Consider the following 14,901-nt stretch of genomic DNA (forward strand, 5'->3'; position numbering starts at 1 on the left):
CTCTTCTTGGTCACAAAGTAGGAAATTATCATGATTCTGACGTTTGTCTGCAGGGTAGACATGGTGGAAGGTTTGGAGCTAATGACCTCTTTATCACCTGTCCTAACTGGTTTTTGGGGACAGATGTTCCAATTAATTCATTTATGCAACACATGTGAATTGAGCATCTACCATGTGTGATTCTGTTCTAGGAAGTAGGCATACAAAATGAACACAACCCAGAAATTTTTCACGGCTTTTTCATTTTGGCAAAGAGGTTCAATAAAGTCAACAAATTAGATTAAAAGTGTGTCAAATGTCAATGAGTGGTGTCCTGGACAAAAACAACGTGATCCTTGGGGTAGAAGGTTCAGTTTTTGTTTTGTTTTGTTTTTTTGCGGTACGCGGGCCCCTCAGTGTTGTGGCCTCTCCCGTTGCGGAGCACAGGCTCCGGACGCGCAGGCTCAGCGGCCATGGCTCACGGGCCCAGCCGCTCCGCGGCGTGTGGGATCTTCCCGGCGCGGGGCACGAACTCGCGTCCCCTGCATCGGCAGGCGGACTCTCAACCACTGCGCCACCAGGGAAGCCCGAAGGTTCAGTTTTAAACTGGATGATCTTGTGGCAGATTGCAGATGGCTGCGCATTCTTTAGCACTCCTCCCATCCTGGCTTGGAGTCAGTTTCCCTACACTGGAGAATCTGCGCTTCCTGTGACTACTCTGACAGTACAGCGTGGCCCATTTCTGAGCTCAGCCTTTAAGAAGACTGGAAATGTTTGCTTTCTCTGTCTGGGAGCTCCTGCTTTGATAGAAGCCATCCATCATGCCTCCCCGTGCTGTGCGACAGCTTAAGTAGCCTCTGCGAGAGGCCACCGGAAATGAGATATTCCTAGGAAGTCCTCAGCTGTTGCAGGCGTGCTAGCTGGGGTGCTTGACGACACATGCAGGTGGAGGAACCAGCTCAATCAAAGAATCAGATGACTCCTGACCCCATTCATCTTTTGGCTGCAAGGGCTTGAATGATCCCACGTGAAAACTCTCCATCGGGGTCCAATAAACCCGTGCAACTATGAGAAACTGTAATATATTTTCGTCTTAAGCTAACACATCTTTGCGTTGGCTCATTAGGCAGCATAACCCCCAAAATAAACAAACGGCATTTGTTTGAACATAGGCCTGAGTGTTGTGAGGACGCAGCCATGCTGGTATCTGTGGTGACTGGCTCAGTCCTTACAGGGGAACGTGAGGGTTTTAACTGATCTCGGAACATCATCTGAACAAGGAAGATGTCTTCTGCAAACACCTCCCAGGTGTCTGCAGCTCAGACCAGTTTGGGGGCCCCACTTTTTTCCCTTCCAGGGATTGCTCTGATTGCACCTCAGAAACCTTTCTCCACCTGACGGCTCCCTCATCCTAAGGGCTTATTTCTCACAGTCGGAAGAGAATGGTTCTAATCATTACTGAAACAATTAACTTTTCTGCCTTAGGGAAGTGAGTTTAATTAATCAAAACATTCTTGCTAAGTCATGTTGACCAGTACAGATTGTTCTGTAATTAGCGATATATTTTTTTAAACTCTCAGTTGTAAATAATAATATTAAATGTCCATAATAAAAACATTTTTAAAAGGAAAATGTCATCATTCTTCTGGAAAATTCACTATACACAGGCTTTCACATACTTTTCAATACCAGCCCTCAATAATCATTTGAGAAATTACCCGTATGGAATTATACCCCCTTCGTAGGGTTACTGTGGAGATGACACCCATCAGTACATTAAAAGTCTTGGCACTGTTTCTGATGCATTGGAACCGTTCAAAAAAAATTCTTATTGATGTCATTTAGTTATAAACTGCATACTTTGTTTAATAATCTGTACAAAATTCCTAGAGTGAATCCTGCTTAATCCCTGTATTACATGTATATCTGGTTTATCAACTTGTTTTAAAGTAGGTTAGATATTTAATATGATTTTATATAATACTGCGTGGTTTCTGTATGCTGTTACATCTGTACATCAGAATCAGCTGAGGTACTTGATAAAAACAGCAAAGGTTTCAATGGAGGGGATCCTAGGATCTCTGTTTTTGAGAAAATCCCTGGCGATTTTGGTAGCCAGCCACAAATTTAGGAGGGTATAAAGAATATCTCCAAACTCTGCGTATTCTTTCCCTTCACCAAGATGTTCCTTTTAAAATTAGGAACTGATTTGTTTAAGCGTAGTACTGTAGCAATGACTAAAATATTTAAATTTAAAACCTGTTATGTGCGTTAGTATTCTTGATAATCCCACTTGGTCCTGCATTATTCAAATATTTAACTCTGTACTTTGTTTAGGCCAGGACTATATTTAAATAAATGTTAATAGCATTTCAATAATATTGGGGGATTATTTGAGCTATATTCTAAGAGGCTTTAAAAGTTTAGATGATGGGGCTTCCCTGCTGGCGCAGTGGTTGAGAGTCCGCCTGCCGATGCAGGGGACACGGGTTCGTGCCCCGGGCCGGGAAGATCGCACATGCCGCGGAGCGGCTGGGCCTGTGAGCCATGGCCGCTGAGCCTGCGCGTCCGGAGCCTGTGCTCCGCAACGGGAGAGGCCGCAACAGTGAGAGGCCCACGTACCACACACACAAAAAAAGTTTAGATGATGATGTCATTAATCAGAGGGTTAGTGTTAGAGATTCTGTTTGCTATAAACTTTACAGTATAAAAAATTCTTCACAAGCACAATTTTGAACTCTCACCTTATTGCTCATCTTTCGAGTATGCTACACTTCCCACCAAGGGCATTTTCCATTCGCTGAATAACTTTGAACTCCAAGGCCACTGCCACTCTTCCTGGTTTGTTGATGAATATGGTGATTCTGGCTGTGCTGACTGAACACGCACGACATCACAACAATACTAAATATTCAGGTAGAATATTCTTGGAAAACTTTGTGAAAAGGTGCAAGAAATTTCTGATTTTATTTCCCACTAGTATGTAGGCTTATTTGTTTCTCACTACTAGTAGGTAGAGATCATATTTTTTGTCACTCCTGTAGACTCAGGATGTAGAACTAGTAGGTGCTTAAAAACATTCACTGTATATTGATATAGTGATTCGGTGCCCGTGTTGCGAGCAAGACATGGAACGATGGAATGAGCATGTGAGATAAACCTAGTACAGTCCAGTCTTGACTTCACGGTGGCTATACTGTTTCCACGCACGGGACATGTTTCCTTGTATAATAGGATAAGAGAAAGTGAGGTTGTCTTCATGCCACTAAGATTTCCACAGACACTTAAGGACCCTAAGGCCAAATGGCATTGTTACAAGTCTTCAGAAATAGTCCTCTGAAAAGTCATCTGCTTTCCCTTTAGTGGATAACTTCCCATCTCCCTCGTCTGACGATGGCTTTGTCTAAGACACTCGTTTCCATGACCCCACTTGCTGTAATGGGAAGAGCCACACATCCAGTCCCAGGCCTCTCTTCTTCTTGGTATCGCGTGGCTGTAGGGGAAGCAGTGGTGTGTGTGTGTGTGTGTGTGTGTGTGTGTAACCAGCCCATGAAGAAAAGTCCTGTCCATCTAGAGATGCGCGATCTTCAATTCTAGAGTCGATGTACTGTTTCATGGTATTTGATGATTGGCTGGGTAGTCTTCATTTTCTCTGGTTTTCTTGTTGGACGTCATTCTCTTTGAAGGTCGAAATTGGACTTCATCTGATCTTCTCAGCTGCTCATCGTTTCTGTCCAATTTCCGTCTCCATCTTTTTGTTCTTTGACATAGATTTTCTTTGTCTTCTAGCCCATCCATTAAATCTTAAACTTCTGCCATCATATTCTTACTTAATAAGAGCTTTTAATTTTTTGCAGTTACCTATGTTTAGCATCCACTCTTACTTCAATAATACAGTGTGTTTAATTATATCCTAGGGGAATATAGGAACGTGTGTGTGCGCGCACACGCACGTGCGTGCATGCTGCCTGCTTTGCCTCTCGTATCTCTGAGCTCCCTTTGCGTTTATTTAGCTTTGTTTCCTTCTTTCAAGTTGGAGGTGTTCCTCAAATACCTAGTGATCTTTTGTTGTCCCTTTGTAATAAACAGTGAACTCGCAGCAGTATGGTCGACTAAAAAACATAGAAAACTTTGCTTTTGTAAAGCAGTTTAAATTGTGGAATTAATATGTGTGTGTATTTAAAATATACATATTTAACATGCAGATATAACTAAAATATATTTACTTATGTAAGTATACATTGGTACACTTGCAAGAGAGTAAGCAGAGTCCTCAGAAGCCAAAAATAAAGTTAAAGAGGAGTTCAAAGGGATAAGCAAGGTAGCTTTGCGCTAACGGCAGGCTCTGTGGTCACCTTGATGTTCTGGTCTTCTTGGCTTTACGTGTGATGTCCTGGAAGCAGGGATTAGGGAACAGCCGAGTTCCTAGACAGGGAATCAACTTGAGATATACAGTACAACATCCAGGACTCTAAAAGTCTTTTGCAGGAGCCTAAACCATGAAAAAAAAATGAGATGAAACAAAAAATAAACAGAATAGCAATGATGACAAAATTTCTGTGTAGGACAGAAGAAAGTGACCTGTCCTTTACCTTGGGTGGGTTGAGGAGGGCAAATGTTGCCTCAGAATCTGAGACAGCTCACAGGCCAGGTTTCCTGTGAGTTTGTGACCTTAATTTCTGCTATCTTTAGAGACTGAGAAACTCAAGTCTAAGTTTTGACCTAAAGGAAATCATCATAAATTCCAAAAGACTGCTGCCCCGTAAGCCATTTTCTCTACATAACAACCGTGCAATTAAGATACAGACACAAAACACGCCAAAAAAATAGAAAAAAAGCCTCATGTATTTGGAAACTAAAAAAAAAAAAAATTCAAAGAAAACAAATATATAAATAAATTATGTTTCAGAAACAAATCACAATAGGCTTTAGAAAATTCTTATAACTGGACAACAATGAACAGTTTGCAAATTAGAACTTGTGGAACTCACTCAAGCAAACTTAGAACGGAACCTTATCTCTTTAAATGTTTGTATTAGAAAAGAAGAAAGACTAAAGATTAATAGCTCAGCATCCATCTCAAGACATGACGAAATGTAGAGCAAAATACTCCCATAGAAAGTGAAAACAAAAGAGGTAATTTAAGAACAGAAATTAAAGGACTTCCCTGGTGGCACAGTGGTTAAGAATCCGCCTGCCAATGCAGGGGACGCGGGTTCGAGCCCTGGTCCGGGAAGATCCCACCTGCTGCGGAGCAACTAAGCCTGTGCGCCACAGCTACTGAGCCTGTGCTCTAGAGCCCGTGAGCCACAAGTACTGAGCCCACGTGCCACAACTGCTGAAGCCCACACGCCTAGACCCCATGCTCCGCAACAAGAAAAGCCACCGCAATGAGAAGCCCGTGCACTGCAACGAAGAGCAGCCCCCGTTCGCCACAACTAGAGAAAGCCCACACGCAGCAAGGAAGACCCAATGCAGCCAATAAATAAGTAAAAGGGTAACTTAAAAAAAAAAAAGAACAGAAATTAAGGAAGCATAAGGTAATCATGCAAAATGAGTTATTTGAAAAGAAGAATAATATTGAAAACCCATTGGCATTACTTATTACAATAGCCATTAAGGCTATTGCCTAAGCATTTATGGACCCCTGTCCTGTGCAAACATGGTAGAATTGCACTTTTTGTTCTGTGCGGTTGAGGGGAGGCATGTGACTTTCTAGGCATTGGATTGCGAGTAGAAATAGCACTATCATTGCAGCCCTGGGTATTTGTCAGAGTGAGACTTTCCTGATGTTTTTAATTCTGATGTGACGACTGGCAGTGCTCAAAGTAACATCCCCTTCATCAGCCTGAGTTTCTGAATGGTCAGAGAACCCCACTACTAACCTTGGATGGAAATATTATCATCTGATTGAAAAATAAAATGTGACATTTGAAGTCACTGATTTTTTGGGGTAGCAAACGTAGAACAAAACCCATGCTATGCTGACTGATGCACTTTAAGAATAGAGAAAGAAAAGAGAGAAAGAGGAGGAAAGAGAGGTGGGGTCAGAGAGGATAGAGGAAGGAAAGAAGGAAAGAAGGGAGGGAATTGAAATCATCAGGGAAAACAAAAGGAAATATATGCAGGTGATGAATAAGTTAAAAATACTATAAAAGTTACATAAAACTTCATCATAAGTTTTAAATCTTATAATAAGTTTACAAATGCCTACAACACTGAACTTATTAGCAAACAACAGACTTAAGAAGAAATAGAAAATTTGATTAGTTCTGTAACTAATTAGATCAGTGAACTTCTTCCCGTAAAGTACACAAGTGGCCTGGATGGTTTTACCGGCTGGTCCTACCAAATATTTCTTATGCAGCTAAACCTGATGGGAACAACTCCAGGGTGTAGAAAAAGGAGCTCACCTTACCAGGCTTAGTATACACTTGATTTCAAAGCAAGAAAGCAAAAATTAGATGCCAGTCACATTCATTAACATCCCTGTCCTAACCCACTGCATTTTTCATCTCATCATCTCATCTCATGTTCTTTTGTTTCAGCTTCAATCTATTTTACTGCCCCTGACTTCTTAGATTTTCCTCAAATAAGCTACACACACACCTGCCTCAGGACATTCACATGCACTTTTCCTCTGTTGGAAACCCTCTGCACCCAGAGAGTCTCCTGCCTGCCTCCTTTACCTCCTTCCCACCTTTTAAAAAACGTCATCTCAGGGCTTCCCTGGTGGCGCAGTGGTTGAGAGTCTGCCTGCCGATGCAGGGGATGCGGGTTCGTGCCCCGATCCGGGAAGATCCCACATGCTGCAGAGCAGCTGGGCCCGTGAGCCACGGCCGCTGAGCCTGCGCGTCCGGAGCCAGTGCTCCGCAACGGGAGGGGCCACAACAGTGAAAGGCCCCGGTACCGCAAAAAAAAAAAAAAAAAAAAAAATGTCATCTCAGTTATTCCTTCCCTGAATTATTCCGATATTCCTTACCCCTCTTTCATGTTTTGCTTTTCTTTGTACTTTTCACATTCTCACATAAATTACTTCTGCATCTTGTTTATTGTCTGTTTCCCACCTCTAGAATGAGAGCAGCAGTTTCTTTTTTTATTAATTCCACAGTTCCAGCAATTAGTGAAGTTCCTGGCACCTGGTGAGGCCCTGATAGCTATTTGTGGAATGAATCGATACATACAAAAGCATTGAGCAAAATGTTAGCATGACAAATTCAGCAATGTATTAAAAAATACAGTATGACTCAGTTGGAATTTTCTCAGGAATACATTTAGTGGAAAATTGAAAAAAACATTGAAATGGCAGGTAAAAAGAAAAAACATAAAATTATTTCAACAGAAGGGGAAAAGCCTGTTATGGAATTCAAAATTGAAGAGACCTTCTATAACCAAGAAACCAATAGCGAACATCACACATAATGGTAAAGGAACAGAGTGAAGTGAAGAGAAAGGTCAGTAAAAACGTATAAATAATGAACAGTAAGAGACAAAGCTCAAAATTTTCACAGATGGGATGATTATCAACACAAACTTAAACTAATTCCCAGAATCAAAATAATTCATAGGATCAAAAAAAGAATTTTGCAAAATTTCTAGATGCAAAATCAGTATAAAAATACCAATCAGGGGCTTCCCTGGTGGCGCAGTGGTTGAGAGTCTGCCTGCCGATGCAGGGGACGCGGGTTTGTGCCCCGGTCCGGGAAGATCCCACATGCCGCGGAGCGGCTGGGCCCGTGAGCCATGGCCGCTGAGCCTGCGCGTCCGGAGCCTGTGCTCCGCAACGGGAGAGGCCACAGCAGTGAGAGGCCCGCGTACCGCAAAAAAAAAAAAAAAAAAAAAAACAGAACCCCAATAAATTGTGGAATCAGACAAACTGTTTCTAAAATGTATATGTTAATGCAATAGAGCCATCCGCGAATAGCATGATACACATAAGAAGATGACCAAGTTTGGGGAATTTTCTCCACCACAAACCAAGACAGATTCCAAGGCCTGGGGATAGACCAATAGACAATAGACCAATGGAACAGAATAGAGAGCCCACAAACAGACTCAGACCTCTGTGCATACTTGATAATGACAAAGGTGATATGGTAGGTTGGAAGAGAAAGAATCAACTCATTGGTAAACGATGTTGGGAAAAATTTATCAGTGAATACATTGTCAGTCTCTTGTCAGTCTCTCTTCCAGGATCTGCCATTGTGTTGGCCTCTCTTCTCAGTTCTCTGTCTCTCAGGCTCTCTTTCTTGTTATTTAAGGTCTTTTTCCTTTATTTATTTTGGTGCACTTTGTGGAGTGAACAAGGCTTGTGTTTATTTCACAACGTTTAAATGAAAGCAAATTAAGCACATATCTCATTTTAAAAAAACGTAGACTATCTCAAGAGCTTTTATTTTCTTTGAAATTTTCAGACACGTTGCAGAGTGTGTTGAAAAGAAAGTCTCGTAATTTCTTTTTTTTACGTGAAAGTAAAAGCATAGTATTAAGTCACTGTGAGAAAATACGGGAACTGGATTTGAGAAATGCTTCTTTGTGTATACAGGTAGGTCTATGGCATGTAAATTCTGGGTTCAGTATTTCAACCACCAGCTCTATTTGAGAATCAGTCATCATATCTAATATTGAAAATGTTTCCTGTGCAAAGTAATTGTATTGTTTTTAATAGAGAGTTTTCTCAAGCAAGGTATTTTCTCCAGTGCCAGCATTCCACTTATTATACTTTCACTGATATTCATTTAATGGAGTGGTTTCTCATTTGAGGTGCAGTAAAAACATGGTGATGGGTGGCAGCAGAGTCCTCAGCCTTAAAAGATTATTGTTGAGAGCATATCCTGGACCCCGGAGCTCGGTTGCTATGGTAACTCTGCAGCTCTGCCAAGGCTGGTCCTCACTGTGGGCGGAAAGAAGCTCCCCTGCCAGCAGCTACGTGGGATTCTGGCAGCTGGAGGGAGTACTGTGAAATGGTGCGCTGCTTCCCCCGATGGGAGTTCTGAGAGCCTTCTTTAAAATCCAACAGCAACTCGGGACCGCGGAAGAGTGAGGGCAGTTAGGATCCAGCCCATTCTGGTACAAAATGTGCCTGATGAGGTGCTTGACGTTTCTTACTTTGAGTAAAAGTTTTGCAGAGGATCAGGACTGAAATGGAAAGATTCTAGCCTGACCCGGTAGTAATGGAGCCTTAGAGGAATTTGTGCTTATCCGTAGGGGTAATATAATCCTGAGGGATTTAAGGGACAGCATTTAAATAGAAAGTAAAAGAAACATTTCTATTTAATTTGGAGATCTTGGGGCTTCCCTGGTGGCTTGGTGGTTGAGAATCCACCTGCCGATGTAGGGGACACGGGTTCGAGCCCTGGTCCGGGAAGATTCCCACATGCCGCGGAGCAACTAAGCCCGTGCACCACAACTACTGAGCCTGAGCTTTAGAGCCCGCGAGCCACAACTACTGAGCCCGCGAGCCACAACTACTGAAACCCACACGCCTAGAGCCCGTGCTCTGCAACAAGAGAAGCCACGGCAATGAGAAGCCCACGCACCGCAACAAAGAGCAGCCCCTGCTCGCCGCAACTAAAGAAAGCCCACGCACAGCAACGAAGACCCAACGCAGCCAAAAATAAATAAAATAAATTAATTTATATATAAAAAAAGGTCATCATAATTTGGAGATCTTAAACTCATTTAGAAATGCCTATTAACTCAGGCTTGTCAATTTGGGTTTTCTCAGTATTGAAATTTATCTCATGTTTTTCTAAATTTAAAAAGCAATATTCAGTTAAAGCTATACTTAATGCTATAGAATACAACACGAATATATAGTGTCCCCTCCCACCGCACATATATAGTCTAAGTAACTAAGCTTGCTTGCATGGAGGCTAGTATTGGTCCAGCTAAACCACAGTAGAGAAAACATGGAATAAGCAGAAAGTGACTCTGAATTAGTAACAAAATTAGTCAGAAATCCTCGATAGCAGTTTGGTGACCATCAGTGGGCTTACCACTTCATTTGCTCCTGAGCCATTCTCGTTCTGATTTTATCTTTAGTCTGTTAAAAGCTTTAAGTGTAGGATCAGCAAAGGTAATTCCTATCTACGAATTTGGTGTTTGGACTCTTCCCCTGTATATTTGACTCCTACTCTTAAGGGTTTTGTTGGATACTTTCATCTGGGTTTGACACCTCAGTGTCTGCAGTAGAAAGTCCTCACTCTTAGATTCTTGAAAAATAGGGAGGAAATCACAAAGGACTGGGATTTGAGATCATGGGGCTGTTTGGGGCACTTGCCAAAGTTAGGAGTAACTCTTCTTTGGGTTGGTACCAATTTTAGTTTTTCTCTTTATTTTTAAATGATCAGTAAGATGAAAATTTTACAGCATGGTGAGACAGAGACTAGTCCAAAGATTTTTCTGCTACCCTGTTAATCTCCACTCGAAACTGTGTTCAGTGACATTCAGATACTACACACAGTGTCTCACCCATCTGCCAGTGAGATTTCTTCCTATCACGTGAAGTGTCAAGCTGTTCTAACCTTTTCTACTTCCCCACATTGTGTGTGTGTGTTATGTGTGTCGGGGGCAGAAAGTTCAGGAAATGATTCTTCCTATGCAAGCAAGAGCTACGGAAGTGGGGTGGTGTTCACACTTCTTTTTAACCTCTCCTGCGACAGACGAGATGATCCATGATTCTTTTAAGAAAGTTAGTTAAATGATCAATATTACAATAGCAGACTAGCCCATCTTCCGAATGTAAAGTTACTTCACACAGGAACTTTGCAGTCACTGCATGTTTCAGATATTGCTATAAACATATATGCATTATTGATAAAACACACTAGAGACTGTCATACAGAGTGAGGTAAGTCAGAAAGAGAAAAATAAATATCATATATTAACGCTTATATGTGGAATCTGGAAAAATGGTACAGACGAACTGGTTGGCAAGGCAGAAATAGAGGCATAGATGTAGCGAACAAAAGTATGGACACCAAGGGGGGAAAGTGGCGGGGGTGGGAGTGGGGGTGGTGGGATGAACTGGGAAATTGGGATTGACATGAAGACACTAATATGTATAAAACAGATAACTGATAAGAACCTGCCCAAAAAATAAACAATAGCCGTATTTTTTTCAGGGAAACACAGATCTTTCCATGACTTAATTAAGTACAATACCTAACAATCCATTTTCCAATATCATTTGTTATTTGTTTCTGAAGAAAGAAAAAGTCAATCACACGGAGAGAGCTTGAGAAGTTTCAGCATTATAAAAGAAAGTTTGATCAAAAATTTGCAAAAGGAGAGAAGTAGGAGGAAATCTTTGGAATAGGATATGTGTGGGGAAGCAGCGAAGGACAGAGGTGGACAGAAGTAAAACAGATCACATAGGCGTTCCTCTTAGTTGTCAGCCTCTAGTCTAAATGTTCCTTTCTCACCAGTGTCTGGCAAATAGTATCTCATATTTCTTATTGCAAAACATATATACTCAAACATTTCTAGTTAATCCCTTAGAAGAAGATGCCTAACAGCTGACTGACTAGAAAATTCGGATCCTTATTTTGAATATTAACAACCAAGGTTATCTGATGTTTCAGACTAGTTGAAAGCCACCTTTTGAAAATGAAGGACTAAAATGATGAAACTTCAAAAAGCAAAAGTAATTACTGTGGCCAATTTTTGGAAACCATATTACAACACAGTAATACTTAATATTAATAATAGTTAAAATTACATCCAGTGATGGTAGATGTAACATTTACTGAGTAGTGACTCTGTGTCATGCACTATTTTATTTTTTTTATTAATTTTTATTGGAGTATAGTTGATTTACAATGTTGTGTTAGTTTTGGGTGTACAGCAAAGTGAGTCGGTTATACATATACATATATCCAGTCTTTTTTAGATTCTATTCCCATATAGGTCACTACAGAGTATTGAATAGAGTTCCCTGTGCTATATAGCAGGTTCTTATTAGTTATCTGTTTTATATATAGTAAAGTGTATATGTCAGTCCCAATCTCCCAATTTATCCCTTCCACCACCCTTTCCCCCTTGGTAACCATAAGTTTGTTTTCCACATCTGTGACTCTATTTCTTTGTAAATAGGTTTATTTTTACCATTTTTTAAGATTCCACAAATAAGCAATATCATATGATATTTGTCTTTCTCTGTCTGACTTCCTTCGCTCAGTATGACGATGTCTAGGTCCATCCATGTCACTGCAAATGACATTATTTTTTATGGCTGAGTAATATTCCATTGCATATATGTACCACATCTTCTTTATCCAATCATGCACTGTTTTCTGTATTAACTCATTTAATGCTCACAAGAACATTTGAGGGAAAGCTTTACTGTAACCTTCTTTACTGTCACCTTCAAATGTTGAATTCAAAAGAATAAACTTGCCCCAAAACACACAGTGGTGGAGTCAAGATTCTAACCCTTTCCAGGTCTCTCTTTTCTACTCTGACAGTATCTTACTGAGTTGGGAAGGAAGGACTTCTCTGGTTTGGGGGTAGAAGAGGAAGCCCTCAGCAGAAGTAATCATTCTCCTGTCTGTGGAGCATGGGATTATCATTAAGAAACTTGATTTTTATACCTTCCAGGACACTCTAGGACTTGATTTACATGGTTGACCTGATGTCATCTATAAATGCAAATATGTTTTCCATAATGCTTAAGTTTGGAAAAAAGTTCAATAAGATTAATAAAAATACGAATTTCTAACTTTCTTCCTGTTGGACTTTTGCAGGGTGTTTTGAGTGCTGTATTAAATGCCTGGGAGGCATTCCTTATGCCTCTCTGATTGCCACCATCCTGCTCTACGCTGGAGTTGCCCTATTCTGCGGCTGTGGTCATGAAGCTCTTTCTGGAACTGTTAACATCCTGCAAACCTACTTTGAGATGGCCAGAACTGCGGGAGATACGCTGGACGTCTTTACCATGTAGGTCATCTGGTATCACTTGTTATTTTGAGAATGTATGTGCACATTGCTGTGTGTTGAATAAATAGGGATCTAGAGTTAAGCGAGGCAGTGTTATATAGAAGAAAAAGTACTCTTAGGGTATATACGTGAGTCAAAAGGACACTGACCCTTACCATGAAAACAGGAAGGTACACAGCAGAAGATCAGAGGCCAACTTAATCTGGACTTAATTTGTGTTTTAATTTGCCTGTAAAGTTTTATCCAACATTCAGTTACCATTAAGTGGAATACTTGCATTTCTCTCGCTCTTCTAATTTGAGCAGAGGCTGTTCTAGCAGAATAGAACAGAATATAGAATCAGAGCCAGGTATAAGTGTATACTCTGCTTCTGATTCTAGGAAAATCACCCAAACTCTGTGGCTACTCCCAACTTTTAAAAAATTTTAACTCAACCATGGGTGTGATATCATCATTATTTCCTGCCTCCTAGAAATGATGTGACTACCTAAGTGGACATTTTGAAAGGGTCTTATCGACTTCTGTAAAATGATAAACATAAGAAATATTGAGCACCTTTTTACAAGCACCAATTATGCTTAAAATATACATTTTACCCATAAATGTAAACTCCTGGGATCACTAAACTATGGTGATGTTAATATTTTTTTAAAAAAAACATAATTCAAACATAGTCTGGAAGTAGAAAAGAGTTTAGTGTTCAAGTTTCAGTCCCATATTGCCTAAGTTTCCAGAGAGCAAAATTTTAAGATTGAATTACAGAGGAATTTTTTTTCCAAATAAATTCCCAATTCGGGTTATTTATTCAGTGATTTCTCGCCCACAAAAAGAAAATAAATTATTTACTCACTTTATTTTATAATCTCAGCTGATAGTAAACTTTCTATTGTATTGTGTGTTGCCCGTACAACTTCTTAAATCTATTTCATGCTTCTGGATACTATGTGATTATAATGTTTTTCACGTTGCTTTATTTTGTTATTCTCAATAAATTCAACACTTCTTAACTGATACATACTTCTTTCTGGCATAAGATGCTTCTAGAGTTACAAACCGGAGCGGTCGTATGGCTGGTTAGGGTGACGGTGCATTTTTGCTCTTACCACTTCCACGAAAAGAGGTTAATCACACTTCTTATTCACCCGGGGCAATTCCTTCTGACAGGGTAAACTATAAGCTAAGACCCTAATCTAAGACAACCCTTGGTCACCCTGGACACCATTCTAGATGGAAGATAGCTTTTCTCCAACTCCAGTATCAGAGGATACATCGTATTTCTAAATTTTTAAAATAATCCATCAGCTGCAGTCAGATCGTCTTGAACACAGTATTGCTCATAAACTGTATTTGTTATTTTATTCATTAATGTTGCTGAGTTCCATGAAAATGAGAAGTGAAAAGAGATGCACGTTTCTATCAAGTAATAGAGCAAGAATTCCCTCCTTGGGGGCTGGAGGGCACGTTCCCAGGGACATAGAGATAGCAAAATTTTTAGGAAAAAGAAAGTTGAAAAATTTTATGTTTATCTAAAATATGTTGGCACTTAAAATTTGAGCGATATTGGTTGTAAAATAAGAAATATAGGGCTTCCCTGGTGGCGCAGTGGTTGAGAGGCCGCCTGCCGATGCAGGGGGCACGGGTTCGTGCCCCGGTCCGGGAAGATCCCACGTGCCGCAGAGCGGCTGGGCCCGTGAGCCATGGCCGCTGAGCCTGTGCGTCCGGAGCCTGTGCTCGGCAACGGGAGAGGCCACAACAGTGAGAGGCCCGCGTACCGCAAAAAACAAACAAACAAACAAAGAAATATAACAAACTAAGTGTATCACACACACACACACACACACAGTGATTAAGAGGAGGTGGATGTTGATTAGCCACTCAGATAAGAAGTTAAATTATTTAAACATAGTCCCTAACTTGGAAGCATCAGTTTATTTCATCAATGTCACTGATAAATGGAAATGAAGAATTATTAGCAAATTTGCA

At 40.7% G+C, this 14,901-nt stretch overlaps 1 protein-coding gene across 1 annotated transcript in view; it reads left to right on the forward strand.

The window, feature by feature from the left end:
* Window positions 1-14,901, forward strand: part of GPM6A (glycoprotein M6A) — a 130,587-nt gene that overhangs the window by 83,563 nt on the left and 32,123 nt on the right. The window contains exon 2 of the mRNA XM_082863935.1: window positions 12,726-12,918. Within this exon, the coding sequence (XP_082720061.1) occupies window positions 12,726-12,918 (193 nt within the window). The remainder of the gene's footprint in view (window positions 1-12,725; window positions 12,919-14,901) is intronic.

This window comes from Leucopleurus acutus (genome assembly GCF_964270905.1).
Source record: "Leucopleurus acutus genome assembly, chromosome: 21".
Lineage (NCBI taxonomy): Eukaryota > Metazoa > Chordata > Mammalia > Artiodactyla > Delphinidae > Leucopleurus > Leucopleurus acutus.